Source organism: Salmo trutta, chromosome 25 (assembly GCF_901001165.1).
Source record: "Salmo trutta chromosome 25, fSalTru1.1, whole genome shotgun sequence".
In the NCBI taxonomy this organism is placed as follows: Eukaryota; Metazoa; Chordata; class Actinopteri; order Salmoniformes; family Salmonidae; genus Salmo; species Salmo trutta.
Window position 1 is genome coordinate 22,873,221 of NC_042981.1, and position 27,910 is coordinate 22,901,130.

At 42.4% G+C, this 27,910-nt stretch overlaps 3 protein-coding genes across 3 annotated transcripts in view; 2 read left to right on the forward strand and 1 right to left on the reverse strand.

Annotated features, from left to right (window-relative positions):
• Nucleotides 1–126: 126 nt before the first annotated feature.
• On the forward strand, nt 127–9,533 carry LOC115162167 (b(0,+)-type amino acid transporter 1-like). The gene is made up of 6 exons (XM_029713208.1): nt 127–919; nt 8,171–8,304; nt 8,394–8,523; nt 8,660–8,784; nt 8,875–8,962; nt 9,121–9,533. Exons 1-6 carry the CDS (start codon nt 185–187, stop codon nt 9,349–9,351), a joined length of 1,443 nt encoding a protein of 480 aa, XP_029569068.1. The 5' UTR covers nt 127–184; the 3' UTR covers nt 9,352–9,533.
• Nucleotides 9,534–9,648: 115 nt separating this feature from the next.
• hs1bp3 (HCLS1 binding protein 3) lies at nt 9,649–12,929 on the reverse strand. The gene is made up of 7 exons (XM_029713209.1): nt 12,779–12,929; nt 12,236–12,401; nt 11,667–11,874; nt 10,981–11,191; nt 10,660–10,781; nt 10,316–10,451; nt 9,649–10,229 (listed from the first exon to the last, which is right to left on the reverse strand). The coding sequence occupies exons 1-7, from the start codon at nt 12,802–12,804 to the stop codon at nt 9,980–9,982; spliced, it is 1,119 nt and encodes a 372-aa protein (XP_029569069.1). The 5' UTR covers nt 12,805–12,929; the 3' UTR covers nt 9,649–9,979.
• Nucleotides 12,930–21,990: 9,061 nt separating this feature from the next.
• apoba (apolipoprotein Ba) overlaps nt 21,991–27,910 on the forward strand; it is a 40,643-nt gene continuing 34,723 nt past the window's right edge. The window contains exons 1-2 of the mRNA XM_029713210.1: nt 21,991–22,168; nt 23,613–23,657. Coding sequence (XP_029569070.1) covers nt 22,114–22,168; nt 23,613–23,657 — 100 coding nt within the window. The 5' untranslated portion in view covers nt 21,991–22,113. The remainder of the gene's footprint in view (nt 22,169–23,612; nt 23,658–27,910) is intronic.

Genomic DNA, 27,910 nt, shown 5'->3' on the forward strand with positions numbered 1-27,910 from the left:
CCCCCAAAAAAAAAAATCTCTCTATCTAATCTGTAACACTCCCTTGGCACTGAAATGTGGTTGTAAAATAGTCATACTCACTCTTACTTCTGTAATTATTAACCCACTCATGGTGGTACAAGTGACTTGGACACAGACTTTAAAGCTTTACTTCAGCAAATATCTTGTTGCTCTATGGTAAAACATGACTGGTGAGCACAATTTTCCAGCAGTTGAAGTTCTGGATGGCAAACCACAGAAGCTCAGCCTGAAACGGGAAGTGGGACTGGTTGGCGCTGTGTCGCTCGTGGCTGGCACTATGATTGGATCTGGGATTTTTATGTCCCCTCAATTCGTTCTGGTCAACATAGGAAGCCCAGGAGGAAGCCTGGTGGTCTGGGCTGCCTGTGGCCTGCTGGCTATGCTTGGCTCTCTCTGCTATGCTGAACTGGGGACAGTCATCCGAGAGTCGGGGGGAGAGTACATCTATATCCTACGGACGTCAGGCCCAGTATTGGCCTTCATTTTAATTTTCAGCTCAGTCATATTTGTGAGACCTGCCAGTGTGGCAGGGATCTCACTGAGCTTTGCTGAATATGCATTGGCACCTTTCTACCAGGACTGTCCATGCCCACAGCTGGTGGTGAAGTCTGTGGCTGCAGCAGGGATTGTGGTGACAGCCATTGTTAACTGTCTGAATGTACGATTCGCCATGTCAATGCAAGTGTTCTTCATGGTGGCCAAGGTGCTGGCTCTTTCAGTAATAATTATTGGGGGAGTGGTGTTGCTCGTCAGAGGGGAAACAGAAAGTTTTGAGGATTCTTTTAATGGGACCAACTTGGGCATCAATCCGATAGGTATTGCTTTCTACCAGGGACTGTGGTCCTACGATGGATGGAATAACTTGAATTATGTGACAGAAGAGCTGAAACGTCCTGAGGTAAAGAGATGCATTCACTTCCATTATATAAACTGTACATTGAAGTTATATTAGTGCTGATTTTGAGTACATAATACATTATATTTCTTATCTCATACAGGTTGATTACAATGGAACACTAACACTGGTTTAGGTACACAATTTCTGGCGCCAAAACTGTGCCCATCTTTTCAGTCTACTGTATTTTCAATAATGCAGCATGCTTTGCTCCAGGACACAGGGTGACATAACATGCCTTACTTAACTTATTCAGTAATGTGGGGTTCAACATTCAGAACATTGACAAGCTAGGCTGCTCAAAAAATATTCCATCCACATTCTGAGTGTCACTGACCCTGACAAAAAGTGTTTTTCCTTGGCTCCCATTGACGGTTTAGAAACAACTTAATCGAAAACAATGTGCAACATCATAAACATTTTAGTTAGTCATCCCTCCTCAGGTCTCTGAGGTGTTACTACTATTCCAGAATGTTTGAAATTATGGAAAATGGGTATACATTGTTACTGGTACGTTTCATTTTTGAGGAGATTAAAGTTGACCACTCACAATCTTGTAATTATTAACTGATGTAACAGTAGGTGCAACTTGTCCTATAAGAACAAAACATTTACACCTCTCTCCAGCTTAATACAAATAACTGTTGAGGATAGATCTCCTACCACATGGCTGAAACACAGAAACTCAGCCTCAAGTGGGGCTTATTGGTGTTCTCATTCATTGCTGGGACCATGAAGGGAGCTGACATTTTTATGTCCCCTCAGTCTGTGCTGGCCAACATAGGAAGCCCCAAAGCCAGCCAGGTGATCTGGGCAGGCTGTAGCATGCAGGCCACATTGGGTTCCCTCTGCTCTGAGGTGGGTAGTAATGTGCTACAAATAACAGTTACATGTACTAAAGTACATTTTTGGAGGAACTTGTGCTTTTTCTAGTTACTCTGTGTGGATTGTACTTGTACCAAAGATTTGTATAACTAACCCAAGATAGACCACAGCCTGTCATTTCCAATGGTAGCAAATTAATTATAGCTGGCAGAACAAGCAATGAGGTGGGCAGAGCCAAGCACAAGCTAGCTAAACCCTATTGGCGCATTCTGGCATGTATTTGCATATTTACATTAGGGAACGCCTACTCTGTGAAGTGCGTGTGTGCAATAACTCAATTCGCCCTTCCGCTCCTTCTAAACAACAACATTTTTTTTAACTTTTGCAAAGGCTAAAGTATTAAAAACGTAGTCCACTCTGTTCATAGCAGATTCTAGTTTTGGGAACAGAAAACTGTACTGGGATGAAATGTTGCATCAATGACAAAATTTGCAGAACGTTGGCCAAAATCCATCTTGCTTCAACTACCGGCCACTGGGCTTTCTTTCATTACCATATTTTGTGGTGAGTGGAAATGCCAACCGGATGCTTCAGATTTATACATCCGGTGAAACATTTGGCTCATGATTCTATCTGTGCTTTCAGACTTGTTAAAATGGCGCCGAAGAGGATGGCTGAGGTTTTACATGCCCGTAACTAATTGTGCTATTTTGTTCGTTTTTTTGCTTTGTTTGTAACTTATTTTTTAACTTGTGTTGTACATAATGTTGCTGCTACCGTCTCTTATGACCAAAATAACTTCTGGACATCAGAACTGGGATTACTCACCACAAACTGGAGGAAGCTTTTTCCTTTAATGAGTCTGACGAGAAAGATATACTGCTCTCCTGGGAACAGGCACAGATCTACGTAATTTGCGTGAAGAAAGACGGAGGAAAAGAGGACGCAGATTGGGCTGCCTTCTGAGATTCCGTAGGCGAGCGAGTAAACTCCCACTGCCATCAATTCTACTTGCTAACATGCAATGATTGGAAAAGAAAATCGATGACCTACGATTACGATTATCCTACCAACGGGACATTAAGAAATGTAATATCTTTTGTTTCACCGAGTCGTGGCTGAACGACGACATGGATAATATAGAGCTGGAGGATTTTCGATACACCAGCAGAACAGAGAAGTTATGGTATTGCTTGCCTGAGGTAGAGTACCTTATGATAAGTTGTAGACCACATTATCTACCAAGAGAGTTCTCATCTATATTATTTGTAGCCGTCTATTTACCACCACAGGCCGATGATGGCACTAAGACTGCACTCAACCAACTCTATAAGGCCATAAGCAAACAAGAAAATGCTCACACAGAAGCGGCGCTCCTAGCGGCCGGGGACTTTAATGCAGTCAAACTTAAAACAGTTTTACCAAAGTTTTACTCCACACACAGAAATGCATACAAAGCTCTCCCCCGTCTTCCATTTGGCAAATCTGACCATAATTATATCCTCCTGATTCTTGCTTACAAGCAAAAATTAAAGCAAGAAGTACCAGTGACTCGCTAAATGCGGAAGTGGTCAGATGACGCGGGTGCTACGCTACAGGACTGTTTTGCTAACACAGACTGGAATGTGTTTAGGGATTCATCCAATGGCATTGAGGAGTATAGTCATCGGCTTCATCGATAAGTGCATCGACGACCTCATCCCCACAGTGATCGTACGTACATATCCCAACCAGAAGCCGTGGATTACAGACAACCTCCGCATCGAGCTAAAGGCAAGAGCAGCCCCATTCAAAGAGCAGGACACTAATCCGGACGCCTATAAGAAATCCTGCTATGCCCTCAGATGAACCATCAAACAAGCAAAGCATCAATACAGGATTAAGATTGAATCCTACTACACCAGCTCTGACGCTCGTCGGATGTGGCAGGGCTTGAAAACTACAGTGAGGGAAAAAAGTATTTGATCCCCTGCTGATTTTGTATGTTTGCCCACTGACAAAGAAATGATCAGTCTATAATTTTAATGGTAGGTTTATTTGAACAGTGAGAGACAGAATAACAACAAAAGAATCCAGAAAAAGGCATGTCAAAAATGTTATAAAATTATTTGCATTTTAATGAGGGAAATAAGTATTTGACCCCCTCAATCAGAAAGATTTCTGGCTCCCAGGTGTCTTTTATACAGGTAACGAGCTAATCTCACAAAGCCGCGGGGCCAGATGGATTGCCAGGACGTGTACGCAAAGCATGCACGGACCAACTGGCAAGTGTGTTCACTGACATTTTCATCCTCTCCCTGACTGAGTCTGTAATACCTACATGTTTCAAGCAGACCACCATAGTCCCCGTGCCCACGTCAACAGCATCCTCCCGGATACCCTAGACCCACTCCAATTTGCATACCGCCCCAACAGATCCACAGATGACGCCATCTCAATCCACACTGCCCTTTACAACCTGGACAAAAGGAACACCTTTGTGAGAATGCTGTTCACTGACTACAGCTCAGCGTTCAACACCATAGTGCCCACGAAGCTTATCACTAAGCTAAGGACCCTGGGACTAAACGCCTCCCTTTGCAACTGGATCCTGGACTTCCTGACAGGCCACCCCCAGGTTGTAAGGGTAGGCAACAGCACGTCTGCCAAGATGATCCTCAACACTGGGGCCCCTCAGGGATGTGTACTTAGTCCTCTCCTGTACTCCCTGTTCACCCACGACTGCGTGGTGAAACACGACTCCAACACCATCATTAAGTTTGCTGACAACACAACAGTGGTCGGTCTGATCACTGACAACAAGACAGCCTATAGGAGGTCAGAGAACTGGCAGTGTGGTGCCAGGACAACATCTTCCTCATTGTAAGCAAGACTAAGGAGGCGATTGTGGACTACAGGAAAAGGTGGGCCGAACAGGCCCCCATTAACATCAACGGGCTGTAGTGGAGCGGGTCGAGAGTTTCAAGTTCCTTGGTGTCCACATCACCAGCGATCTATCATGGTCCAAACACACCAAGACAGTTGTGAAGAGGGCACGACAAAACCTTTTCCCCTTCAGGAGACTTAAAAGATTTGGTCCCCAGATCCTCAAAATGTTCTACAGCTGCACCATCAAGAGCATCCTAACCAGTTGCATCACCACCTGGTATGGCAACTGCTCGGCATCTGACCGTAAGGCGCTACAGAGGGTAGTGCGTACGGCCCAGTACATCACTGGGGCCAAGCTTCTTGCAATCCAGGACCTATAATAGGCGGTGTCAGAGGAAAGACCCTAAAATTGTCAGAGACTCAAGTCAGACTTTTCTCTGCTACCGCACAGCAAGCGGTACCGGAGTGCCAAGTCTAGGACCAAAAGGCTCCTTAACAGCTTTTACCCCCAAGCCATAAGACTGCTTAACAATTAAATCAAATGGCCACCGGACTATTACATTGACCCACCCATTTGTTTTGTACACTGCTGCTACTCGCTGTTTATCATCAATGCATAGTCACTTCACCCCTACCTACATGTACAAATGATTTCTAACCTGTGCCCCCGTAGCAGGCTCAAGGCTGTGGGGTTTCCACTTGACCAAGTTCAGTAACAAACAGGCACCAGTAGCACAAATAGAATGCAAAAGGGACGTTTATTAGGGGGTTTTGTACACGGGGAAAGAAGGGGTAATTCACCAATCACCTCACAGTCCACAAGCCGTTCATGTTGTCCGTTCCGTTTTTCAGGGGTAATCCTCACACTCGAGTTCTCAGCCAATCCGGTCTGGTACACAAGGGAGGTAGTCCGACAGTCCAGGTCACAACGGGTACTCACACAGATTTTGTTCTCTTTTCTCTCACTCTTCATAACTCTCGTTTCTCTCACTCTTCATAACTCTCACTCTTCATAACTCTCATTTCTCACTCTTCATCGTTCTCATTTCTCTCACTCTTCATCGCTCTCATTTCTCTCACTCTTCATCGCTCTCTTGTCTCTCACCTCCTCTGCCCGTTTGTGCAGGCTGCTTCCTATTTTATCCCCAAGCGTTCCCTGGCTTAACAAAACACAGTCTTGCCTCGTTGAGGCAGGAAATCCATATAAGGCTTGCAGGCCTCAATTACCACTTTATTATTTTTTACATTTGTTAATTTGGTAAATATTTTCTTAACTCTTCTTGAACTGCGCTGTTGGTTAAGGGCTTGTAAGTAAGCATTTCACTGCAAGGTCTACACTTGTTGTATTCAGCGCATGTGACAAATAAAGTTTGATTTGATTTGATATCATTCTGCTGTTGACATTGTGCTCTAAGGGTGAGCGCAAATGAAATGGCTAGGTAGCTTCACTTGACTCTGAGGAGATTTTTGTTAGTGGGTTCTTAGCCATGCTGAAATGTGTCTTGATGATTTGCATACTAGTAACATGATTGATAGTGAAATGTCGATATTGATTGTTGTTTTAATGTTCTTAAGTTTGTTTATTTTCGGTTTTGTACAACAGCTTTAAACATAGAATATATTTCACAGCGGTTTTGATGGTACAATGATTCTCACCACTTTACATTGCTTGTTTTGTCACATGAAATGAAATTAGGCAAACTATTAGAATTTTTGCAACCAGGAAATGGCGGTGTGATTTCTGCATATTGCACCTTTAAGTCAACTTTGAATAAGACTATAATTGAAACTGTACAGCCTATGGACTTTGTTTGATGTCAGTCTTCATTGGAGACTACCTGTGCTGGAGGACATCTGCAAGATGGTGCTGGCAGGCTTAAATAAGAAATTCATGAACAGTATGAATGTACGTCATATGTTCATATAGGTATTTTGCATGGTGGTCAAGCTGGAGGTCTTGGCATTGATAATTATTGGAGATGTGGTGCTGCTTTTCGAGGGGTACACTGAAAACATTGATGATTCCTTTAAAGCGACTATGGTCCTATGATGGTTGAAACACTTTGAATTATGTCACAGAAGAACTAAAACACCCTGAGGTAAAGAACAATTAAACAGTTTGATATTGAGTGCTGCGAAAGTATGTTTTTCCTGGAGTAGGCAAAAACAAACCGTTTTCTTTTTTGTACTACTGAGGTTATAGCCCACAGGAAATAAACCAAAAATACAGAGTATAGGATATACAGGCAAATCAACTGAGACAATACCTGACAAGTCTACTCTATCGCATCCTGCCAAATGGTCTTGATCTTTGGACCACCCCACCAACAGAGATATAGTGTGCCCTTATCTATTTTTTTAACTGCATCTGATACACTTATCAGGATGGAAATATGGTGTAAAATGTCTGCAGAACTACATCATTAGCTAGAGGGCAAGACCTCAGCTGTCATTTTTACATTTACATGGCTTTTGACAGCAATTGCAGGTGGCTTTATGACCAACACATATAACAATGGTGAGATACTGTAGGTCAACCTTGGCCTTAACCTTTCCAACCTTCAGGCAAAGGAATTATCCAAGTGTACAATGACATAGCATCCCCCTTTCTCACTCTCCTAGTCAATCAGACCTTTTTTTTGTTGCAGTAATAATTTGGTGAATCTTTAACAAACACTTTGGGGGGGTAATCTGTATGGGAACCATTTTACATCTATAAACAAAGAAGACACAACAATATACTTTTTGCAACCTGAGAAGTTAATATTAACTACTAAGTACTTTGCACCCAGCATCAAAGATTTTCCAGGTCTTTGTATTTATTTGTCTTGCTTAAGAAGAAAGGATTGACCATTGACAACAGTTTCTCCTGTTGTTTGAATCAGTAAGCTGGCCATGGCAAAAACAGAAACAGAAGGGCTTCAACTGAAGTGCAAGTTGGGTTTAGTCGGTGCTGTTTCACTGGTAGCAGGAATCATGATTGGATCGGGTATATTCATGTCCCCTCAGTTTGTGCTGTCCTACATTGGAAGTCCAAAGGCAAGCCTGATCATTTGGGCCCTGTCTGGCCTAGTAGCCATGCTGGGGGCACTCTCGTAAGCTGAGCTAGGAACCATTATTAAAGAATCAGGAGGGGACTTCTTTCTACCAAGACTGTTCTCCTTTCAGCTAATAGTGAAATGTGCTGCTGTTGCAGCCACCATGGTTGTAGCCATGGCCAGAATCTTGAATGTACATTTATCCATGAGAATTCAGGTGGTCTTCTTGGTGGCAAAGCTACTTATTTGCCCTGATGGTTATAGTAATCGGAGGAGTAGTGAAAATTGCACAGGGGAATGTTACTGTACAAAAAAAAATATTTTGACTGTACGAACTTGGGTGTGAGCTCCATAGGGATGGCTTTTTACTAAGGCCTCTGGTCCGTCACTGGCTTGTACAACTTAAACTATGTGAAAGAACAACTGAAAAGACCTGAGGTAAGAATGCACTGTAATAAGTAATGTCCTTTGTTCCATGATCTTAAGGACTTAACATATCTTTATCCATCTTGCACCCTCTCAGGTAAATCTGCCCAGGGCCGTTATGATTGCCATCCCCATGGTAACCATGCTCTATCTACTGGTCAATGTGAGCTACTTGGCTGCCATGACGCCCAGAGAACTGATGTTGTCGAGTGCAGTGGCTGTCACCTGGGGGTGAGAGAGCTTAACTCCATCCACACACCTCTCTCAAAAGAAATGTCAATGTTTGATGAGCTGACAAATTACATTGTTGTCTTTAACAGGAATAAGGTGCTCGGGAGCTGGGGATGGGTGATGTCCATCGCAGCTGCTTTGTCTGCTTTTGGCTCCCTGAATGGAACATTCTTTAGTGGTGGCCGGGTGTGCTTTGTGGCTGCAAGAGAGGGACACATGGTGAGAAACACATGCAAGAGACAGGCAATTTTAACTGACATTTTTCAAAAGGAAACCTTGGCATAGTCTGATGTAGGTGTTGAGTTAGATAGTTTTGTAGTTTTTATGTCAACATTTGTGTTGTTTTTGTCTCCAGCCTGATATTCTTGCCATGGCCCATGTGAATCGACTGACCCCCTCTCCAGCCCTGATCTTCACCACGGCTATCTCACTTCTGGTTCTCATCCCTGGGGACTTCCAGAGCATTGTCAACTTCTTCAGGTAGTTTATGCTTTGACTTCAAAATGTCTCAATACATTTATCAAATTGTTGCTTTATTTATCTTCCATCCCTCTCCATTGATATTGCCAGTTTTACAGCCTGGTTCTTCTATACAATCACTCTGTCTGGGCTTCTCTACCTCAAGATCAAGAAACCTGAACTTCCCAGGACATATAGCGTGAGTCTCATAAGATATCTAATTTCTTATTTTATTTATAAAGGTCTGAGCCCTTTTGAACAACACACGATTGATTTATTAAAATTAAATTGCCTGAATGGACCCATCTGCTTTCTCAACTCTTGTGACAGTACCACTGTTTTTGTTTATTCACCCAGGTTCCCATTGTAATCCCCATCTTGGTCATCATGGCAGCGATTTTCCTCGTGATGGCACCTATCATTGACAACCCCACAATAGAGTACCTCTACGTCACCATATTCATCTTCAGTGGTGTATTGGTTTATGTGCCATTCATTCACTACAAACTCTGCCCTGGACTGTTGGAGAAAGTCACTGTGTTCCTGCAGCTCTTCCTAGAGGTGGCCCCAGCAGACAAAAATCTATGACAATGCTGTCTTCTGAGTAATAGCTGGACCAAAATAATTTACATCTCAGATGGGCACCACCATAACCTGATTTTCAATAGTATTTAGGATGGAACTTTAAAAAAAACTGAAATTGTTATAAAATTCAGTAACTATCAGACTTCATTTGTGCTGACTTGTACTGTAATATAGGATGCTTTCAATAAATAATGCAAGTAAACATACCATTTTGTAAAATTTGTTGTTTAAAAACATTTTTACATGAATATGTTCCGACAAGACATTTAGTAGGATAAATCCAAAATGACTGTGCAGGTATTAAAAAAAATGAGTTTGATTTATTTGTGAAGACATTGCATTTGGAACCACTCAATCATGGTAATGTATACAGCATTTCCAGTATAAAAAGTAGGAAAGCAATATGGGTAACAATAAATTATACCATACAGGCCCATTTCCGGCACTGATTGTAACTACACATGTTCAGTAGACTTTTTATTAGAATCAGACTTCAAAAAGTCATCCTTGATGGAATAATCCTGGGTAATGTCAAAATATAATCATAGGCATAATTTTAGGCTGTTATTTTCCTCTGTAGCCTGCTAACAACTTCATGAGTCCTAATCAGTTACTATCATTTAGTTGCCAATTAAAATAGATCCAGATCATCAATAGATGTAGACTCATTTTGTTGGATATACTTGAGAATGTCGATTTGATCCTTCACCTCATCTGCAACTGGAAGAACACACACAACTGGGCCCCCACCACCTGAGATTAGAGAGGAGGGCTTCACAGGCAGTTTTGGCTTTGGGGCCAGTTTGGGTTTGGGGGCAGGAACTGGCCTTGCCTTGATACTTTTCTTCAACTGGAGGAGCTTGTCAAAGTTGTCTTCTATCCTGAAAAGGGAAACAAGGACAATGTTGAATGGCTAATACAATGTTGTAATAACCACCTTGTCTCGCAAATAACTGTGACTGTATACCTGAAAAGTTCATCTGTATCCTCATCCAGTCCTGAATCTGCAGATGCCACATCCTTGTATGCTGTTGGAAGTAGTAAAGGGTCCCCCAACTTCACTTTCCCTATCAAGTCTGGCTCCTTAAACAGCTTAACGTTGCCTGTTAGCACAATGAAGATATGAGTTTAACTTAAATTGGACAAGAGGCAGGCTTCCTTGGGACCAGATCTGATATTTTCATTTACGGGATGTCAGTCTGGAATCTCTGACACTGACACTGTTTGTAGACAGCTTATGACATTATTATGACAGTTTCTATGGAAGCAATAAATGGAACACAGAATCTGTATTTAAATATTTATACTAACTGTCTTTGGCTGCAGGTTGAAACAAGTCATCATCTATATCCTCAGCCTCATCAAACAGAGATAACTTAGGCTGGGTAGATACTTTAGCCTGTGGAGGCTTTTTCTTCTTCTGCCTCGTGCACCTGGGGGAAAGGGTGACAGAACATATTAAATACCATACAGTGCCTGTAGAAAGTATCCCAATTTTCAAATGTTGTTGATTTACAGTCTGAAATGATATTTTCTCTTCATCCATTTGATCCAGAATACAGATATTTGAGAAGACGCCAAAACCATTGAGAAAAACATCTAAAATGAACACAACCTCAGCAAGGTTCTTACTTTAAATTGCCTAGAGGTCCAAGGTACTCATCATCATCGTCATGTTCCTGCTCCTCTTCCCTAGGTTTCACTGGTGGAACATGTTTGGTTACTTTCGCAGCAGCAGCAGGGGTCTCCTCACTTTCAAAGAAATTAAAGCCTTCTTCTTTATCCTGGTCCTGCCAATCTGCAACGTTCCTGGTTTTCAAATCTGCCATTGTGGACTTCGCCCCTACAGAAATATGAACTGTGAGCCAAATATTCTTTATGATATTATATTCTTGATTAAATAAGGCAACTTCTACACTACAGGGAAGTACTGTTTATTTTTTCTGTTGGTTAATAATTTATACTTTTGTTAAATAACTAGCCAGGCAGATACATGTCAATTTGAACCCCTGACCGCCTTGATATACAGTAACCTCATTGTTCAAATAATAATTTCACAGTTTGGTGCAGTGCAGTAGTATTAATCCCCAAAGTTGAACATTTTCTGACCTATGTAGTTTGCATTAAGATAGAGGGGTGGCATTAATGTAGGTGAATGAGTTAGAAAGTGCAAGTTTCAGTCAGACAAGCAAATCAAACAAGTTATTTACAGTGCATGATGCCATATTTAGAAGGAACGAGTAGGAAAGAGCACATTAAAATGTCAAAAAATTCTATAGAAAAAATACTATTTACTGTAGTGCATTGTGGTACATTACCTAAGAGCTCCAACACCTCTGGGCAAGTAGCAAGTGTAGAATTCTTGGAGATGAACTTGACCAGTTCGTCAAAGGCCACCCTACGCTCCCGGATGTCTGCCTCGCCTACAAACAGGGCCTTGCGAGGCATGGCTGGTAAGGTGATCTTCGGATACTGACCCATGAGTCTGTAGTAAAACTCATCAATTTCACTGTATTTCTTTGAAACCTGCAAAACACATGTAAAACATGCATGGTATAGGTACGCCTGTAGCTTTTATAGCAATGCTTTGGGGTTCAAATCCAACCGTTACAAATCCAACCGAAACGTCAAAGAAAGACAGCTACGAAATTTGGTTGTTGTTCAAAATCTTAATGTTATTATGCATTATGTAGCTGTTATAAAGGGTTTAGGAATGCATACTGTACATACTGAATGCTACAGTGAAGTGTTACCACAATTTCAGACCAAGCAGTAGCTGCTACACCATCACTTTCAATTAGAGGTGATTAGGGGCACAGGGGCAGGATGCTAATACTTATGTTTCCACCTAACTTACATGGGACTACGACTACCTGTGACTACCTACCAACAGCTGTACAATGTCTTCAGGTTTGTGCTTGGCGGATTTGAAGGCAGCCAGCCGAGTCACCACAATTATCTGGTACTCCACATGACCTGTCATCATGGTACCACGGATCTCCTGGTAAAGAGGCACCTGCAGATCTATGCCTGTCACCTCATTCTGCAACGGCCTGGGATGAAAAACATTGTGACATTGACCAAAAGTAACTGCACAAAGTGCAAGATTCATACAAGAACAGAACTGTGGAGTGACATCTTGCATAAACATCATTCCACACTGTCCCAACGGTAAACAGCAAGAAAGGAATCCAGCAAACATGTCAATGACAACTTTTATTTCACTACATGCTGGTATTAATTAATATGTGCACAATAGTTTGGTGAATAGTTGCAACTAAGTCAAAGGGACCCCTGGGTTGGTACAGGGAAAAACAAAGACTGGCTTCAACAAGTAAACAACGATGGGGATGTGTTTCACAAGTGTTCATGTTATCAGGCAACCCCGAAACGTCAAAGAAAGACAGCTACGAAATTTTCTTAATTTTACCTGCTTGTAATAAGTCCGTCTGGCATTGTGGTAAGATTGCGGTCCTGTCTAGTCTCTGTTTAGCTGTAGTCAACCTGACCACCCCCATTCCCTACTGTTATGATACAAGTCATGGGATGGGAACTAGATACTGTTTCTGCTGCCAGCATACAAAACAGGAACTTCCGGTTTTAGCCTTCAAAATAAAAGCGCGCTGCTGCACATCGACTCCTTGATAGTAAGTCGAGGCATATCTCAGTAGCAGAACAAGCTCAAATCAAGTAAAAACTAGCCTGTTTCGATAGCAAAGCTAGGTAACTAGGTCATCATCTACATTGGCTATGATCAGCTGATAGCCCATCCCTCTTTGCCTTTATGGCTTTTGCTTGCAGCCCTGCTACACTATAGCCATCGGAACCCGTGTGAGAACTCGTTGGGCTACAATACGGCCATACCAGCGCTTATTTCATAGAACTCTCCATAAGCCATGCCCCAGTGGGAAGATCTAGGCATGTTGCACTGGGACACGTTTTATATGAAAAAATACATTTACAGTGGGTCCGTCCATTTCAGTCCGCCCATATATTTCAGTAGTAAACAAGGAAACAACAACGAAGTGAAAGGAGATACCAAGTCAGTTTCACAGCTGAATGCATTCAACCAAAATGTGTTTGCCGCATTTAACCTCACCCTAGGATCCAGATAGTTCGTAAAATAATATACCAGAGGGGGGCATCGTTTTACTAGGCTACCTACATGATCCCTACATTGGGATCATATGGTTACCACCAGTGTTCGAATACACTGAGTTCGTTGACAAAACAGCAGTGGTGGAAAAAGTACCCAATTGTCATACTTGAGTAAAAATAAAGGTACCTTTTATCGAAAATGACTCAAGTAAAAGTGAAAGTCACCCAGTAAAAAAGTACTTGAGTAAAAGTCTAAAGTATTTGGTTTTAAATATAATTAAGTATCAAAAGTAAATGTATAAATCTTTTCAAATTCCTTATTAAGTAAACCAGAAGGTACCATTGTCTTTGATTTTTAAATGTACCTATAGCCAGGGGCATGCTCCAACACTCCGACATAATTTACAAACAAAGCATGTGTGTTTAGTGAGTCCGCCAGATCAGAGGCAAATGGGAAGACCAGGGATGTTCTCTTGATAAGTGTGTGAATTCCACAATTGTTCTGTCCTGCTAACCATTCAAAATGCAACGAGTACTTTTGAGTGTCAGGGAACATGTATGGCGTAAAAAGTACATATTCTTCTTTAGGAATATAGTGAAGTAAAAGTTGTCAAAAATATAAACAGTAAAGTACAGATACCCCCAAAAAATACTTAAGTAGTACTTTCAAGTAATTTTAATTAAGTACTTTACACCACTGCAAAACAGACTATTGGACGGAGATGTATTTGTCAAAGGTCCGCGGTGGGCTGTGTAAACTATGCCGTTATACTGGAGACGGCCTCATAGCAGTGAATGTCATCTATTCATTTACTGTTATAGTATTTCTAAGTAGCAGCCACATCAGCCAAGGAAACTGATTGTTCTAATAGAACAATCAGATTTTTCTGCATGACTGTGGCGCTCTTCAGCTGAATTATTAGGATTTTCTTGTAATCTCAACAAATCTGCTTATTTAGCTGAAATAGAGATAATTTCATTGTTTTCTTTGAAAAGATGGCCCTTGCTGAGAATAGAACATTAGGTTTTCTGCCTGATTGTGGCTCTGTTTATTGTAATTATCTGGATTATCTTGTGACCAGAACAAAACTACTTAAATAAATGGTGCTTCTTTAAAAAGATGGGCCTGAGGGCTTTCCAAGTTGCGCAGCGGTCTAAGGCACTGCATTTTATTGCTAGAGGCGTCAATACAGACCTGGGTTCAATCATTTCTAGTATTTCTATTTCTATGTGGTATTGTTTGGGATTGGTCTCTAATTGGAGGCAGCTGTATCTCGTTGACTCTGATTAGAGTCCATATTTAAGTAGGGGTTTTTGTCTTGTGTTTTGTGGGTGGTTGTTCCATGTATAGTCAGAGTACCTTACAGGACTGTTTTTCGTCATTCTTTTGTTCAGTGTTCATTTCTTTAATAAATCAAGAAGATGTTTCACATACCCGCTGCAGTTTGGTCCGATCATTACGACGCTTATGACACGTATACATAGTGCTGTCATGGCTGTTTGAATGATTGGACCAAAATTCTGCGTCTGTTTCGTTCCACATATTTATTAAACTGTGAAACTTAATGCAATACAAAAAAATAAACTGAAGGACAAAACAACAAACTGTGACGCAGGAGGAACAAACACTACTCACAAAATATAATCACCCACAAAAAACAAGTGGGACAAACATCAACTTAAATATGACCTCCAAATAGAGACAACGACAACCGGCTGCCTCTAATTGGAGGTCATGCCAAACAAAAACCAACCTAGAAATACAAAACTAGAAACTAAACATAGAAATACAAAAACGGACAATCACGCCCTGACCTACTCTACCATAGAAAATAACAACTTACTATGGTCAGGACGTAAAAAGTGCACTAATTTTGACCAGGGCCCATAGGGCTTTGGGACACATTCCGCCTGTTGAGCCCCACCCTGCCTATTGTTATCCATTTATCCATCCCATTCCCCCAGTTAAGCAAACAAAGGGGCGAGGCTCTGACTATAATTTATGTAGTAAATTGCATTTCCTATCAATTACTTTATTTTATAAACTTCCTTTGTTGTGTATGTATGTCCCTGTTAATAAAACCTTAATTGGCTCCCGAGTTGCGCAGCGGTCTAAGGTACAGCAGCTCAGTGTAAGAGGCATCACTGCAGTCCCTGGTTTGAATCCAGACTGCATCACATCTGGCCGTGATTGGGAGTCCCATAGGGGGATGCACAATTGTCCCGGGTTTAGGCGGTCATTGTAAATTAGAATTTGTTCTTAACTGACTTGCCTAGTAAAATAAAACATTTAAAAAATATATAATAATTCAGACAAGAAATCCATATTTTCAACTGGTGGATATTCATGATGGACATTATACTGAACAGTCATGTACCAATGAGATTCACAAGTATTGCAGTTGTGTGTGTGTTGTTGTTGTTGCCATTCAGCCTCATCTAGCCTTGGTATAGAATAACTGATAACTGACAAAATACCTCAGCCATAGGAAATCATTGGGGAAAGAAGTCACACTCCCGGTTGGCACAAACCTTTATTTGACTTTCTGTAATAGAGATACCTACCAGGTAGGTAAATAACCAACAAATAAGGTGAGGAAACAGTCCGTGTTAGCCAGGCCCATCTTTTTAAATAAACAATTTATTTTTTATCTCTAGTTGAGTAAAATATACTGAACAAAAATATAAAGGCAACATGTCAAGTGTTGGTCCCATGTTTCATGAGCTAAAATAAAAGATCCCAGAAATGTTCCATATGCACAAAAAGCTTATTTCTCTCAAATGTTGTGCACACATTTGTTTACAGCCATGTTAGTGAGCATTTCTCCTTTGCCAAGATAATCCATCCACCTGACAGGTGTGGCACATCAAGTAGCTGATTAAACAGCATGGTCATTACACAGGTGCACCTTGTACTGGGGACAATAAAAGGCCACTACAATGTGCAGTTTTGTCACACAACACAATGACACAGATGTCTCAAGTTTTGAGGGAGCATGCAATTGGCATGCAGACTGCAGGAATTTCCACCAGAGCTGTTGCCAGAGAATTGAATGCTCATTTCTCTACCATAAGCCTCCTACAATGACGTTTTAGAGAATTTGGCAGTACGTCCAACCGGCCTCACAACTGCAGACCCCGAGTAACCATGCCAGCCCAGGACCTCCACATCCAGCTTCTTCACCTGCGGGATAGTCTCAGACCAGCCACCAGGACAGCTGATGAAACTGAGGAGCATTTCTGTCTGTAATAAAGCCCTTTTCTGCATTTGATGTAAATCTGATTTCCAGGTCTCTCATAAATTACATCCCTCAATTTAGAATGAACAAGGTTGACTTGACTATAATTCCACGGTAGCAGAGTGATGCTGAGACTATTTCAAATGTATTTCAATCAAAAACAATGATTGAAAAGTTAAAGAAATCCTACAACTATGCACAAAGACCTCTAACAATGTCCACTGAACATTTACAGTTGAAGTCGGAAGTTTACATACATTTAGGTTGCAGTCATTAAAACTCGTTTTTCAATCACTCCACAGATTTCATGTTAATAAACTATAGTTTTGGCAAGTCGGTTAGGACATCTACTTTGTGCATGCCACAAGTAATTTTTCCAACAATTGTTTACAGACAGATTATTTCACTTATAATTCACTGTATTACAGTTCCAGTGGGTCAGAAGTTTACATACACCAAGTTGACTTTGCCTTTAGAACTCAGAAAGAACATTGTAGACCTCCACAAGTCTGGTTCATCTTTGGTAGCAATTTCCAAACCCCTGAAGGTACCACGTTCATCTGTACAAACAATAGTACGCAAGTATAAACACCATGGGACCACGCAGCCGTCATACCACTCAGGAAGGAGACGCGTTCTGTTTCCTAGAGATGAACGTACTTTGGTACGAAAAGTGCAAATCAATCCCAGAACAACAGCAAAGGACCTTGTGAAGATGCTGGAGGAAACAGGTACAAAAGTATCTATATCCACAGTAAAATGAGTCCTATATCGACATAACCTGAAAGGCCGCTCAGCAAGGAAGAAGCCACTGCTCCAAAACCGCCATATAAAAAGACTACGGTTTGCAACTGCATATGCGGACATAGATCGTACTTTTTGGAGAAATGTCCTCTGGTCTGATGAAACAAAATTAGAACTGTTTGGCCATAATGACCATCATTATGTTTGGAAGGAAAAGGGGAGGCTTGCACGCCGAAGAACACCATCCCAACCGTGAAGCACGGGGGTGGCAGCATCATGTTGTGGGGGTGCTTTGCTGCAGGAGGGACTGGTGCACTTCACAAATCGATGGCATCATGAGGTAGGGAAAATGTGTGGATATATTGAAGCAACATCTCAAGACATCAGTCAGGAAGTTAAAGCTTGGTTGCAAATGGGTCTTCCAAATGGACAATGATCCCAAGCATACTTCCAAAGTTGTGGCAAAATGGCTTAAGGACAACAAAGTCAAGGTATTGGAGTGGCCATCACAAAGCCCTGACCTCAATCCTATAGAAAATTTGTGGGCAGAACTGAAAAAGCGTGTGCGAGCAAGGAAGCCAACAAACCTAACTCAGTTACACCAGCTCTGTCAGGAGGAATGGGCCAAAATTCACCCAACTTACTGTGGGAAGCTTGTGGAAGGCTCCCCAAAACGTTTGACCCAAGTTATACAATTTAAAGGCAACGCTACCAAATACTAATTGAGTGTATGTAAACTTCTGACCCACTGGGAATGTGATGAAATAAATAAAAGCTGAAATAAATAATTCTCTCTACTATTATTCAATCATTTCATATTCTTAAAATAAAGTGGTGATCCTAACAGACCTAAGACAGGAAATGTTTACTAGGATTAAATGTCAGGAATTGTGAAAAACTGAGTTTAAATGTATATGGCTACGGTGTATGTAAACTTCTGACTTCAACTGTACAAAAACTAATGTACATGAACAACAGTGCGAAATGTTGTAACATTTTCAAAGGACATTTTTTAAAGTAGTCACTGTGCATAGAGTTGTGTGGTTTGTTTAATATTGCAATCATTGGATTTTGTTTGACATACATTTTAAATGGAAAAATCAGAGTCTCAGCATCTTGTTATCATGGAATTGACCCTATGGCAACAGTTTTGCTTAGGAATTCCTCATCTCAAAGCCTATACCATCTGACTTGATAGTGATACTCCAACTACTTGCCTGCTTCCCCTGTGTCATATATTGGATGGCTGTAGTTGGCTATTGCCCAACCAGGTGAACTATACATTCATTATTTACAGTTCATCAGGGGTCACTAAACGTTAGGCTGTTGTGCTCTCACTGTACAATCAGCATTTTACAGCTACTGTGCATTGCCGTGTGAAAAAGCTTAGAAAGCTTTTTTATTATCTTTAGCGAGTTTAGTGACCCGATTTTTATTTACGCATAGTGATTGTTGGGAAACCCATTTGCTAAGGCAGGCTTACACTGGGGATGTGGGTAGACTAGGTGCAGCACCCCCCCCCCCCCCAAAAAAAGACATAGTCTGACACATGCCAGAAAAAGTGTGTCACGCTCTGACCTAGGAGAGCTGTGTTTACTCTGTTTAGCTAGGCCAGGGTGTGATAGGTAGGTGGGCATTCTATATTTTGTTTTCCATGTTTTGGCCGGGTATGGTTTCCAATCAGAGGCAGGTGTCTATCGTTGTCTCTGATTGGAAGCCATACTTAGGCAGCCTGTTTTTCCTTTGTGTTTTGTGGGTAATTATTTTCTGTTTAGTTGTAAAGTACCTGACGGAACTGTCTGCTGTCATTTTTTGGTTTAATTTGCAAGTGTTCATTCTTCTTTCATTAAAACTACAAGATGAACATATTCCACGCTGCACCTTGGTCTACTCATTATGACGCCCGTGACAAAGTGCAGTTTTTGCTTGTTGAAAAAACGGATGCTTTCATACCTACATATTTTCTCACCACCAAGGTTAAGCTAAATTCAAACAGTAATAGGTCTGGCACCTCCAGGAAAACAAATGTATGGTGACCAATCAGCACACACGCCTCAACATCCGACTATGGGGTTAATTGAAAGTTAAAAAATAAAAAAAGTGCTTTGGCAGACCATGTCAGCTACCTCAGAGGTTATATTCAAATAACACTGTTTACTGAAAAACGAACATTACTTTGCATCTCAGGTGTGCATTAACTGGTGTGTTTGCTTTTAAAAATACAATGCTATCCTTATGTTTGATATCAAGTCACATCTTGTGCCATTTAACCTGTTTGGGAAAAACTATTTTGCCAAGTATAGAATCCTTACATTTTTGTTGACAAGTTGTAGGTTGGCATAAGATTTTAAACTACGGCAGAAAAGCTGAGAAAATAGGCTGAGTCTGATGGGTCACACAGCTCCCGCCAAAAGTACACTTCAAGCGTTGAATGTCTGTTTCTTTAATGTTTCTTTAGCTGTAGTTGAAACACCCCCACTGTAATCAATGAGGCACACTACATACACCAGCCGCAGAAGCAGCATGTCATGTTCCAGGCCGCTTATATAGCAGTAGGGTTGCACAGGTTATCAGATCGTTAAGTCATACTGATAGGGTTCTTGGAATGTTAAACAGATATTAAACTGAACGTTTATCAGACCTGTATCAGATCTCTGCAAGTTCCAAAATCTTAAAAATATAAATACAGAGTACCAGTCAAAAGTTTGGACACACCTACTAATTTACATTTTAGTAGACGCTCTTATCCAGAGCGACTTACAGTAGTGAATACATACATTTCATTTTTTTTGATGTTGTACTGGCCCCCCGTGGGAATCGAATCCACAACCCTGGCGTTGCACACACCATGCTGCCGTTGCAAACACCATGCTCTACCAACTGAGCCACATGGTTTTCTTATTTTTTTTGCTATTTTCTACATTGTAGAATAATAGTGAAGACATTACATTTATGAAATAACACATATGGAATCATGTAGTAACCAAAAAAGTGTTAAACAAATCAAAATATATTTTATATTTGAGATTTTTCAAAGTAGCCACCCTTTGCCTTGATGACACCTTTGCACATTCTTGGACTCCAGCTTCACCTGGAAGGTTTTTCCAACAGTCTTGAAGGAGTTCCCACATATGCTGAGCACTTGTTGGCTGCTTTTCCTCCACTCTGCAGTCCAACTCATCCCAAGCCATCTCAGTTGGGTTGAGATCGGGTGATTGTGGAGGCCAGGTCTTCTAATGCAGCATTCCATCACTCTCCTTCTTGGTTAAATAGCCCTTACACAGCTTGGAGGTGTGTTGGGTCATTGTCCTGTTGAAAAACAAATGATAGTCCGACTAAGAGCAAACCAGATGGGATGGCGTATTGTTGGTTATTATTGGTATCCTTTAGTAGTGGTTTCTTTGCAGAAATTCGGCCATGAAGGTCTGATTCACGAGTGTCCTCTGAACAGTTGATGTTGAGATGTGTCTGTTACTTGAAATCTGTGAAGCATTTATTTGGGCTGCAATTTCTGAGACTGGTAACTCTAATGAACTTATCCTCTGCAGCAGAAGTAACTCTGGGTCTTCCTTTCCTGTGGTGGTCCTCATGAGAGCCAATGCGCTTGATGGTTTTTGGGACTGCACTTGAAGAAACTTTCAAAGTTCTTGAATTTTACAGCATTGACTGACCTTCATGTCTTGAAGTAATGATGGACTGTCATTTCTCTTTGCTTATTTGAGCTGTTCTTGCCATAATATGGACTTGGTCTTTTACCAAATACTGCTATCTTCTGTATATCACCCCTACCTTGTCACAACACAACTGATTGGCTCAAACGCATTAAGAAGGAAAGAAATTCCACAAATTAACTTTTAACAAGGCACACCTGTTAATTGAAATGCATTCCAGGTGACTACCTCATGATGCTGGTTGAGAGAATGCCAAGAGTGTGCAAAGCTGTCATCAAGGCAAAGGGTGGCTACTTTGAAGAATCTCAAATATACCATTTATTTTGATTTGTTTAACACTTCTTTGGTTACTACAAGATTCCATGTGTGTTATATCAGTTTTGATGTCTTCACTATTATTCTACAATGTAGAAAATAGTAAAATAAAGAGAAACCCTGGAATGAGTAGGTGTGTCCAAACTTTTAACTGATACTGTATATACCAAATCCTACTGTTCAGCGTGCATCTCTATAATAGACTTTTGTGTAATTCAAATCATGTACAAAAACCTTTTCCAACTTTTCTAAAAACTATACATGGATCAGGGCATAGCTATAATTCCTCATACAGTATACTGACCTACATATTATTGCAACGGGTAGTTGTTGCAAGTTGCTACAGGGCAGTAGATCCCTGAGAAACAAAACAGGAGACAATGATATTTTGATCCAAAACAATTGCTAAACGGGAGAATCAATACTGACAAATGTGCAATTCACATATTCTAGAATAGTGACAATTGTCTCCTTTGTTTAACTAGTCAAAGTTGATGACCTTTGGATTGGCCACAACATTTGCAACTTTGATTTATCTACCATAGCTCTCAGTTGGGCTGTCTTTGGGAGGGACTAGGAGAGATATGGGGAGACATTATAAAAAATCTAGGTCCTGTGGTTAGTGAATCAGTTACGGTTGAGAGAGAGCTCAACCAAACATAAGGGACAGAGCTTTTTTTTGTCGTTGAGCGCCCATCATGGGGGACCCCAAGATCTGGCTATTACTTCTTCTGAGCACCAATGTCTTTGCTCGTAAGTTTTAATATTTTATTACTCTCTGATTTTCATAAGATAGTGAAAACCGTTCATCATTTGCATTTTATTTAGTCAATATAGGAAGATCCATATTTTACTAATATATTAGGAAAATAATTATATTCTATACTACAATCTACTTTAATTAATGACATTAAATTATTTTGGATAGTTTGAAAAATAGATGTCTATTAATGTATGCTCGACTGCATGTCTGATATTTACACAGATTCAATGTAGCTAAGTATACTGAACAAAAATATAAAAACAACATGTAAAGTGTTGGTCCCATGTTTCACGAGCTGAAATAAAAGATCCTAGAAATTGTCCATACGCACAAAACGCTTATTTCTCTCATATTTTGTGCAAAAATTTGTTTACATCCCTGTTAGTGAGCATTTCTCCTTTGCCAAGATAATCATCCACCTGACAGGTGTGGCACATTAAAAAGCTTAGTAAACAGCATGATCATTACGCAGGTGCGCCTTGTGATGGGGACAATAAAAGGCTGCTCTACAATGTGCAGGATTGTCACACAACGCAATGACACAGATGTCTCAAGTTTTGAGGGAGTGAGCAATTGGCATGCTGACTGCAGGAATGTCCACCAGAGCTGTTGCTAGAGAATTAAATGTTAATGTCTCTACCAAAAGCCTCCTCCAATGTCGTTTTTATGAATTTGGCAGTACGTCCAACCGGCATCACAACCGCCGACCACTTGTTTGGCATTGTTCGAGTGAGCGGTTTGCTGATGTCAACGTTGTGAACAGAGTGCCCCATGGTGGCGGTGGGGTTAACGTATGGGCTGGCATAAGCTTCGGACAATGAACACAATTGCATTTTATCAATGGCAATTTGAATGTATAGAGATACCGCGACGAGATCCTGAGGTCCATTGTCATGCCATTCATCCACCACCATCACCTCATGTTTCAGCATGATAATGCATGGCCCCGTGTTGCAAGATCTATAAACAATTCCTGGAAGCTGAAAATTTCCCAGTTCTTCCATGGCCTGCATACTCACCAGACATGTCACCCATTGAGCATGTTTGGGATGCTCTGGATCGACCTGTTCGACATCATGTTCCAGTAACCTCCGATATCCAGCAACTTCGCATAGCCATCGACGAGGAGTGGGACAACATTCCACAGGCCACAATCAACAGCCTGATCAACTCTATGCGAAGGAGATGTGTCACACACTACATGAGGCAAATGGTGGTCACACAGATGCATACCTGTATTCCCAGTCATGTGAAATCTGTAGATTAGTGCCTAATGAATTTATTTGAATTGACTGATTTCCTTATATGAACTGTAACTTAGTCAAATTTTTAGAAATTGTTGCATGTTGCTTTTATATTTTGTTCAGTATAAATAAATGCTACACCAACGTAAAAGTTTTCACAAAAATTAAGACTCTTTTATTTGCTTTTTAGAGAAAGGCAGTGAGAATGCTGATGAACAGATGTCATCATGCCCATGTAAGTCTCTAAGGATTTACTTGAACTGTTAATCTTACATTCAGTAAATAAATGCTTTTAGATCGATGCCTGTCCTGGTTTTTGAGTTTTAGTGGAACTGGAGATAACAGAGATAACCTGGCTGGATCTGAACTCTTGCGCCATGATGTTCATGATTAGTACAATTGATGTTATTCACTAAGAGAATTTCCATTTACTCAGTAAAGGTCCAGAGTTCAAGTGGTGATGTGGAACTTCGACTGTGAACCCAGGATGTTGTGTAAAAAATATTGACTTAATTAAGGGAAAACATTTTTTTTATTCTTCATTTAAAAAAATGATGTTTTGTTTTTCATTATGTAGATGTACAGTACCAGTGAAAACTACTCATTAATTAATTTTTTTACTATTTTCTACATTGTAGAATAATAGTGAAGACATCACAACTATGAAATGACACATATGGAATCATGTAGTAACCAAAAAAGTCTTAAACAAATCAAAATATATTTTAGATTTGAGATTCTTAAAAGAAGCCACCCTTTGCCTTGATAACAGCTTTGAACAGCCTTGGCATTCTCTCAACCAGCATCACGAGGAATGCTTTTCCAACGGTATTGAAGGAGTTCCCACATTGGCTGAGCACTTGTTGGCTGTTTTTCGTTCACTCTGCAGTCCAACTGTCACGATCGCTATCTTCAAACTCCCGATCATAAATAAACCAAGGCGCAGCGTGCATGGAATTCCACATCTTTTAATGAAAATGAAACTCACCAAAACAACAAAAAAACGAAACGTGACATTCTGGGACTGCTCACAGGTAGCTACACAAAAACAAGATCCCACAATCACAGGTGGGAAAAGGGCTGCCTAAGTATGATTCCCAATCAGAGACAACGATAGACAGCTGCCTCTGATTAGGAACCATACTCGGCCAAAAACAAAGAAATAAACATAGAATGCCCACCCCACATCACACCCTGACCTAACCAAATAGAGATATAAAACGGCTCTCTAAGGTCAGGGCGTGACAGTACCCCCCCCCCCCCAAAGGTGCGGATTCCCAGGCGCAAACCTGAACCTATAAGGGAGGGTCCGGGTGGGCATCTACCCTTGGTGGCTGCTCTGGTTCGGGGCGTAGCCCCCGCTCCGCCCGCTGATCCCTCCGCGTTTGTGTCACCGGACCGTGGATCATCGCCGGAGGAACCGGACCGTGGATCATCGCTGGAAGCTCCGACCTGGGAACCCCCGCTGGAGGCTCCAAACTGCTGACCGTCGTTGGAGGCTCTGGACCGCCAACCGTCGCTGGAGGCTCTGGACCGCCGACCGTCGCTGGAGACTCTGGACCGCAGATCGTCGCTGGAGACTCTGGACCGCGGACCGTCGCTGGAGACTCTGGACCGCGGACCGTCGCTGGGGACTCTGGACCGTGGACCGTCGATGGGTACTCTGGACCGCGGACCGTCGCTGGGGACTCTGGACCGCGGACCGTCGCTGGGGACTCCGGACTGGGGACCGTCGCTGGTGACTCCGTGAATGGGGACCGTCACTGGAGACTCCGGACCGTCTCAGGAGGTTCCGGACTGTGGGCCGTCTCAGGAGGTTCCGGACTGCGGGCCGTCTCAGGAGGTTCCGGACTGCGGGCAGTCTCAGGAGGTTCCTGGACTGCGGGCCGTCTCAGGAGGTTCCGGACTGCAGGCCGTCTCAGCAGGTTCCGGACTGTGAAACGTCGCCGGAAGCTCTGGACTGGGAACTGTCGCCGGAAGCTCTGGACTGGGAACTGTCGCCGGAAGCTCTGGACTGGGAACTGTTGCCGGAAGCTCCGGACTGGGGGACGTCGCTGCAGGCTCCGTGACATGGATCATCACTACAGGCTCCGTGCCATGGATCATCACTGGAGGCACCGGGCCATGAATCATCACTGGAGGCTTTGTGCCATGGATTATGACTGGAGGCTCCGGGCCATGGATTATCACTGGAGGATTTGTGCCATGGATCATCACTACAGGCTCTGGGCCATGGATCATCACAGGAGACTTCTTGCCATGGATTATCACTGGAGACTCCGGGCCATGGATTATCACTGGAGGCTTCGTACGTGGAGCTGGAACAGGTCTCACCGGACTGGGGAGACACACTGGAGACCGGGTGCGTGGGGCTGGCACAGGATATACTGGGCCGTGGAGGCGCACTGGAGGTCTGGAGCGTAGGGCTGGCACAACCCGTCCTGGCTGGATGCTCACTTTAGCCCGACAAGTGCGGGGCGCTGGCACAGGACGAACTGGGCTGTGCAGGCGCACTGGCGACACAGTGCGTAGAGCTGGCACAGGATATCCTGGACCGAGGAGGAGTACTGGAGACCAGGAGCGCTGAGCCGGCACAACCCGTCCTGGCTGAATGCTCCCTTTAGCCCGGCAAATGCGGGGCGCAGGCAACGAGCGCACCGGTCTGTGAATGCGCACTGGAGATACGGTGCGCATCACCGCATAACACGGTGCCTGACTGGTCACATGCTCCCCACGGTAAGCACGGGGAGTTGGCGCAGGTCTCAACCCTGACTCCGCCAATCTCCCCGTGTGCCCTCCCGCCCCCATTTTTGGAGCTGCCTCTTGGGCTTCCGTCGTTGCCGTGACTCCCGATCTCGTCGCTGTTCCTCCCTCGCTGCTTCCACTTGTTCCCATGGGAGGCGATCCCTTCCGGCCTGGATCTCCTCCCACGTCCAGGATCCTTTGCCGTCCAGGATGTCCTCCCATGTCCAACTCGTCTTCACCGTAGGCGCACGCTGCTTGGTCTTTTTGTGGTGGGATCTTCTGTCACGATCGCTATCTTCAAACTCCCGGTCATATATAAACCAAGGCGCAGCGTGCATGGAATTCCACATCTTGTAATGAAAATGAAACTCACCAAAACAACAAAACAGGAGAAAAACGAAACGTGACATTCTGGGACTGCTCACAGGCAGCTACACAAAAACAAGAATCCCCAATCACAGGTGGGAAAAGGGCTGCCTAAGTATGATTCCCAATCAGAGACAAAGATAGACAGCTGCCTCTGATTAGGAACCATACTCGGCCAAAAACAAAGAAATAAACAACATAGAATGCCCACTCCACATCACACCCTGACCTAACCAAATAGAGAAATAAAACGACTCTCTAAGGTCAGGGCGTGACACCAACTCATCCAATACCATCTCAATTGGGTTGACGTCGGGTGATTGTGGAGGCCAGGTCATCTAATGCAGCACTTAATCACTCTCCTTGTGTCACATCCTGACCCTTGTAAGATGTCATTTTCTATAGTAGAGTAGGTCAGGGCGTGACAGGGGGTGTTTTTGGGTGGTTTTATATGTTTTCTATTTCTATGTTTAAATTCTATGTTTCTATTTCTATGTTGTTGTTTTTTGGAATGATCTCCAATTAGAGGCAGCTGGTCCTCGTTGTCTCTAATTGGAGATCATATTTAAGTAGGGTTTTTTTCCACCTGTGTTTGTGGGCAGTTATTTTGTTTTTGAGTTAGTAAATATCATAATGAGCACTCAACACGCTGCGCTTTGGTCCCCTCTATACGACAGCCGTTATACCTTGGTCAAATAGCCCTTACACAGCCTGGAGATGTGTTTTGGGTCATTGTCCTGTTGAAAAACAAATGATAGTCCCACTAAGCACGAACCAGATGGGATGGTGTATCGCTGCAGAATGCTGTGGTCGCCATGCTGGTTAAGTGTGCCTTGAATTCTAAATAAATCACAGACAGTGTCACCAGCAAGGCACACTATCACACCTCCTCCATGCTTCACGGTGGGAACCACACATGCAGCGATCATCCGTTCACCTACTCTACGTCTCACAAAGACACGGCGGTTGGAACCAAAGATCTCAAATTTGGACTCATCAGACCAAAGGACAGATTTACACTGGTCTAATGTCCATTGCTCGTGTTTCTTGGTCCATGCAAGTCTATCTTATTATTGGTGTCCTTTAGTAGTGGTTTCTTTGCAGAAATTCGACCATGAAGGCCTGATTCATGAAGTGTCCTCTGAACAGTTGATGTTGAGATGTGTCTGTTACTTACTGAACTCTGTGAAGCATTTATTTGGGCTGCAATTTCTGAGGCTGGTAACTCTAGTTCTTGAAACTTTCCGCATTGACTGACCTTCATGTCTTGAAGTAATGATGGACTGTCATTTCTCTTTGCTTATTTGAGCTATTCTTTCCATAATATGGACTTGGTCTTTTACCAAATAAGGCTATCTTCTGTATACCACCCCTACC

Excerpts from the sequence above, each read along its gene's own strand:
- LOC115162167 (XM_029713208.1), top strand. The coding sequence starts at position 185 with ATGACTGGTGAGCACAATTTTCCAGCAGTTGAAGTTCTGGATGGCAAA. Across the intron at positions 8,305-8,393 it reads GCAGTGGCTGTCACCTGGGG|GAATAAGGTGCTCGGGAGCT; the intron begins GTGAGAGAGCTT and ends TGTCTTTAACAG. Across the intron at positions 8,963-9,120 it reads AACTTCCCAGGACATATAGC|GTTCCCATTGTAATCCCCAT; the intron begins GTGAGTCTCATA and ends TTATTCACCCAG.
- hs1bp3 (XM_029713209.1), bottom strand. The coding sequence starts at position 12,804 with ATGCCAGACGGACTTATTACAAGCAG. Across the intron at positions 12,402-12,778 it reads GACGGACTTATTACAAGCAG|GCCGTTGCAGAATGAGGTGA; the intron begins GTAAAATTAAGA and ends TTTTCATCCCAG. Across the intron at positions 10,782-10,980 it reads GGACCTCTAGGCAATTTAAA|GTGCACGAGGCAGAAGAAGA; the intron begins GTAAGAACCTTG and ends CCTTTCCCCCAG.